The 6000-nt window shown below is 36.4% G+C and overlaps 1 protein-coding gene across 5 annotated transcripts in view; it reads left to right on the forward strand.

The window, feature by feature from the left end:
* Window positions 1–5033, forward strand: part of LOC106059363 (synaptonemal complex protein 3-like) — a 29351-nt gene extending 24318 nt beyond the window's left edge. For 3 of the 5 annotated variants that reach the window (XM_056044962.1, XM_056044960.1, XM_013216946.2), the window contains one exon: window positions 318–861. In XM_056044962.1, the coding sequence (XP_055900937.1) occupies window positions 318–377 (60 nt within the window). In that variant the 3' untranslated portion in view covers window positions 378–861. Of the gene's footprint in view, window positions 1–317; window positions 862–4867 lie in introns of those variants that run through there. The other 2 variants (XM_056044963.1, XM_056044961.1) reach the window with 1 other exon arrangement.
* The last annotated feature ends 967 nt before the right edge of the window (window positions 5034–6000 follow it).

Genomic DNA, 6000 nt, shown 5'->3' on the forward strand with positions numbered 1-6000 from the left:
CTTGTTTATTACATATGCCGTAATATAATACAGGCTCAGTTCTGGCAAATGAAATATCTAGTATCAATTACAATATAACAGCTCAATATCCCATAGACTGAATAGTAACTATACAGAAATAATTAGAGTCTATAATTCAACTCTATAACCAAAATCCAACTGTTCTGGACTAGGAACAAAAAAAAAAAACACAGCTATTTTATTTTGAGTTACATTCCATTAAAAAAAAAAACAAATCTCACAAAGTAAAATAATCCAAAATAAAAATAGTCTTGAAGTCAACAACCTGAATTGCTCCCTTTCTCTAAATTTAACAGGAGACCCAGGCTGACCAGAACTCAGCCCTGACACCAGTGGGTCATAAAAAATCTTTCTGAGACAGGTATTGATGAATACTTTGTTATTTTTTTCTTTCATTCTTAGGTCTCTGCTTCATAAAGTAATATTGGCTTAAGAATTATGTTGAAGAGTCTGATCTTGGTGGTGTAACCCCGTGTGTTTTTCAGTCGATAGAAGGCTTCTCGAGTTTAACAATGCGGGCTCTGGCGTCTGCATCCATGGTTGTCTAGGATGCTGGCCTACTGCCAAGATATATGAAGCTTTTCAGCTCTTCTAGCGCCTCGCCTTGGACTGTAATGAGCGTATTGTTGGACGCCTTTATCTTGAACACCTTGTTCTTCCCTCTGTTTCTGGATACGACCCAGTGTAGCTGAATTGTCCGCAAAGGTGCTTATCTTTTCCTGCATTTACTGTTGTGTCAGAGAGAAAAGCCATATCATCTGCCAAGTCGAGGTGGTCTAGCTGTTTCCACTTGGACTGTTCTAGAATGATGCGTAGCCTCGCAATCTGATATGTGCATGATCTCTTCTTAAAAAAAAAACGGCTTTTGATCACGGAGATATTGATTTACAGCAACTTCATTCGGTCCCTTGGTATTGTGAGCAGGAATTAATTAAATGAGGTAGCCCTCCTTCCACTCTGGTGGTACCGAAGAGAGGGTGGAGTAGCTTCACAGGGTTCCCGGTCATTTCATCCCCCGGTCTTTTCATCCCGTTATTTTCATCATCTGATCATTTTATCTAACAAATAGTAATAGTAAAAAATCATGAAATGAGCAATATTTAATATATTCATTTTTTATTTAAATGACAAAAAGTGTAACACATTAGATAAGAATAACATTAAAATTAAATGCCATTAAAAACTATAAAAAAAATAACATGAATAGAGGTAATGTAAAAAAAAAAAAGTGATATCCTGATATTATAAGTGAAAAAAATTAAACCTTATTTTCAGGCTAAAAATGACGTGGCGAATTTCAAGAAAGTGATTGAAAAATAAAATAAAGTGAAACATGGTCGTACTTTCACCACACCTTGGCCTTTGATGATAAGTTATCAGCGTCACGGTCATAATTATTCTAATCGCACTTCTATCTCTCAAAAGATTTCCACTACTTGCACCACACCTTGGCCTTTGATGATAAGTTATCAGCGGCATGGTCATTATTATTATAATCGTACTTCTATCTCTTAAATGATTTTCTCTACTTCTACCAAACCTTGTTCTTTGATCATTACGTCATATTACATCCCCCACATCCGATAGAAGCGCTATAGCTAAGTACACACCTAGATTTACAATATATTATAAAATTTCTCATCAAAAATGCAAAGTGGAAGAGGAAACACTATAAACGCATTAGTAACAATCAAAATATAATACTATAAACGCATTAGTAACATGTCAATATATATATATATATATATATATATATATATACATAATCATATTTATATATTAGATGAAATGAGTGCTTAAAGTCAAAGCCTAAACAGCACAATTAAACAATGAAAAATAAAAATATTTAATTGGGGATGAAATGACCGGTCACCCTTCAGTTTTATCATGTCTGCCTTAAGCAGATTCGCGTTCTTCAAATGCTTGATTGCGCTGCGGATCTCTTCCTTAGTGGGTGAACTGCATTTTTTAAGCAGTTCTCTTGACGCTGGTGGTATCTCGGTGGGTTTGCATGAGTAGGTCTGTCCAATAGCTCTTGGAAATACTCGATCCACCTTCTCTTCTGTCCTTCTTCATCTGCTATCACTTCTCCATTCTTGCACTATACTGGCTTGGTAATTTTCCCAATATCTTTTTGATGACTCCATATTTATCCCTACAGACTATACAATCGAAGGCCTAACGTCACACAGCCGCTGGGCCTTCGAATAAGAGAATCCATACAAAATTTAACCCCACCCATTGACCCAATTTCTAAAATCGAATTCCCACAGAACCCTCCTTGGTTGATGAATAAACCCAAATTAAATTTATCCCTTCTTAATTTGAAAAAAGAAAATACAAAACTTAGCACACTAGTAGTCCACTTTAGGGAACTGCAGGAGAGCTACGGATGTGGCACCATTTACACTGACGGATCCACAATGGATGGAAAGGTCGCGTGTGCCTGCTCCTTTCGGAACAAAACAATCTCCCGTAGACTCCCCGGCGGAACTATATGTAATATCTCTTGCACTCATGGCCGTAAAAGCATCAGACAGGAGGAAATTTCTCATATGCTCCAACTCCAAATCTGCATTGCAAGCTTTGGGGCGGATGAAGACTGACATTCCATTGGTACAAAAGAGCCTAAAGCTTTTGGACCAAATAACAGCTGACCATAGGGATGTCACTTTCATCTGGATCCCCTTCCACGTGGGCATAGAGAGGGAAACAAAACGGCAGACAGAGAAGCAAAGAGAGCCCTAAATCAAGCGGTGTCAGGAACCCAAATTCCCTGCTCGGACCTAAGACAGTATTTCCTTCTGCCACATATCGAGAGTGGCAGGATCGGTGGGAGGCTGAGACCCACAACAAACTCAGACAGATTGTGGCGGATGCCAGGTTGCGGCCCACATCTAAAGGTCTGACAAGGCGTGGAAGCACGACCATGTCCAGACTTAGGATTGGCCACACCTACATCACGCACTCCTTTGTGCTGAAGAGAGAGTAGCCTCCACTTTGTGAGTACTGTCACTCTCGTCTCACCGTGGAACATATCCTCATTGATTGCCCCAGATACCAGGATATTAGGGGGAATTTTTTTAGAGCGCACAACACTGTTCGATAATGTCGACCCTTGAAAGGTACTGGGCTTTGTCCGGGAGGTGGATTTGTCTGCGAAGGTTTTATTTGTGAACATATTATATTTTCAACAGATTTTTATTAAATTAATCAATTTTTACTAACTGTGAATAGACCTTGCTTTAATGACCTAACTATATAAAATTTAGCTCCTGTTATATGAAGGGAGAGTAACCCTTGAAGGATTGCGGGCACGACATGGCCTAAATTGTGCCGATGTGCCAAAACTCAAATTCTTAAGTACTGTTCTGGAGAGTTGCTTCTTCTGCTTCTGTTGCCATTGCTTCTATGTAGTTCCGCTGGTCTGCTCTGACGCAACGCTTGACATTTATATCCGCATATTGTTTTTGTGCTGTTGCTGCTCTTAGTTTTATTGTTGTTCACACCTGCTTTCGTCTCTCTTCTTTCCTTGGTCTTCTGAAGAGTGCTGAAATCCACTCCTTGTAGGTGTATGACTTGTGGCCCAGTGATGTGTGATTTGATGTGTTTCTTGGCGTTTTGGGGGTACTTTTTTTTTTACTTCACTTTCTGCCACATCTATTGTCTTCTAGGAGCTAGAACTTGATTGAAAAGGTGACTTTGAACTCAACTTTTTTTTGAGTGTGCAGTTTTTCGGCGTTGGCTGGATCCTCCTGTCCAACTTTTCTTTAACTTCAGTTTCAGTCGGGCGACCGGAACATGATGATCTGAAGCAACATCTGCTCCTCGTTTGACGAGCACATTCTGAGGAGAGCGATGGAACTTCTTCACAATACAGACGTTGTCAATTTGGTTGTCTGTTGCTAGGTCTGGTGATACCCAAGTTGCCTTGCGTATTCGTTTGTGTTGGAACACAGTTCCCCCAATAACCAAGTTGATAGTGACACACTTGTTGGCGAATCGGGCAAATGCTCTGTGGGCTGCACAGAATGTGCCGGTGGGGCAGCAAACAAATGGACCACTTTGAATAATAATAATCAGTCTGTAAATGTTTAAATATATTCTCTCTTCATGTTGATGGCTATTGAATAAAGACGTTCTACAAGAAATTGTAAACGATGTGTCAGCGACTAGTTGGCTAATGTATGCTGTAGAAAAAGAACTTTTGATGTCGCTCAGTTTTCACGTGTTATGTTTTATTCTTTTCAATTAGTTCAAATAAAATTATGCAAAGTTCTCTCCTATTCAGACTAATTAAGATTGCGATTGTATTTTTTTTCTAAGTCAATATTTGTGTAGAAATACAATAGGTTAGGTCAACTAACGCAAACAGTAGTTCAGTTTTCGATGCTTAATCAAACTTTACAAATTAAGATTATTATGATAAGTACGCACAACTCTTCTCCTTTTTCAGCCTCACTCAGGACCATCCTCAGCGGGGCAACAATATATTTAGCTTATATATATATATTAATCTTTATATATACATACATAGAGGGGCTTTTTTTATATTAAAAAAATGCAAAATAATGATAAAATCTACAGTGCGTGAGTTCATCTATCAATACTAAGGTTCTATTTCTTTAACGTCGGAAAATATTTGCACTGCATTGGTATGACCTAACAACTGTTGTTTAACTTTCCTTTGCCAATCCTAGCAATAAGATTATCTTCAACTCTGAAGGAACATCCGAAACATTTTTTTTTTTACTGTTTCACTGTTTTTGATAAATAATATATATATATATATATATACCCGTATTGTGATTGACACTTGATATGTAATGATGTCTTTATACTCTAGCAACAACATGAGATGGCTAATGTTAGAAAGTCTCTTCATTCAATGCTGTATTAAACAACTACAGAAAATGAATCAAGAGGTAAATCTACACTACATTCCTTTTATTTTGAGTTTGTAGAAGTTGAAACTTGTGTTATTTGAAAATAAATATTACTATTGAAAAATGTATTTTTCTTTTCTTTTTATATCTTCAGTATTGTTGATTGGTTTTGTAAAACATTTCCTTCAGGACAGTCAATCTTACAATTATTAAGTTGTTGTTTTTTAATCCATCTGAATAATTATCGTATCTTACATTTAAAATAGTACCCTTTGCAAAGTAGCATATGCTTTAGAATAGTTTTTAAAAAATGAAGAATCTGCTGAACACCAGACTGAAGCAAATACAAATAATTTGAACTAAGGGGGTAATTAACTTTTGAAAGGTAGCAGTTTAAGTCACACCATAGTATTAACTTACACTTTTAAATGTAATCTATACAAGGTTAAAAGAAAATCCTGTATGACGGTATGGAACAACTGAAAATTTATTTTTTGTCCTCGCATAGACTGCAAGCAGAGAGCTTACAGCTCAGCAGCAAGAAGAAAATCATTTTAAAAATACTCTTTTTTAAAGACAATATAACTCCTTTACTCTTTAAACAACTTATTCAGCGATTATTTTGTCCTTGTTAACTAATGAATGTTAAGTTTTAAAAAGAAGGAACTTTTTTATACCTTGCCACATTCCCCTCCACCCACCTGGTTAGTAAATGTATAAATCCACTAGACTATAATATTTTAATAAGCCTTTATGTCTAGATGATACGCCAAATGTCCCTGAACATAATTAAGTAAACTCTAATGAATAATTCCTACAAGCTGAAATAACTTATAAATATTATCTAGTACTCAAGCTCAATTTTCCCAGTGTGTAAAAAAAAATGTTCCATTTTTTTAAAAATGTAACATTCATTAGTTATTAAGAGAAAAACAATCACTCTATAAGTTGTATAAAGGAAGAATGGACCTCATTCAACAATCTTAAACAAACAACATTTAGCCACGTGATTCTCTCTTCTATACAAATTACGATCTAATTTTTAATACACAATGGCTATCACATGACAATTTTTTGTTGGTGTTTTATCAAT

This window comes from Biomphalaria glabrata, chromosome 10 (genome assembly GCF_947242115.1).
Source record: "Biomphalaria glabrata chromosome 10, xgBioGlab47.1, whole genome shotgun sequence".
Classification (NCBI taxonomy): Eukaryota; Metazoa; Mollusca; class Gastropoda; family Planorbidae; genus Biomphalaria; species Biomphalaria glabrata.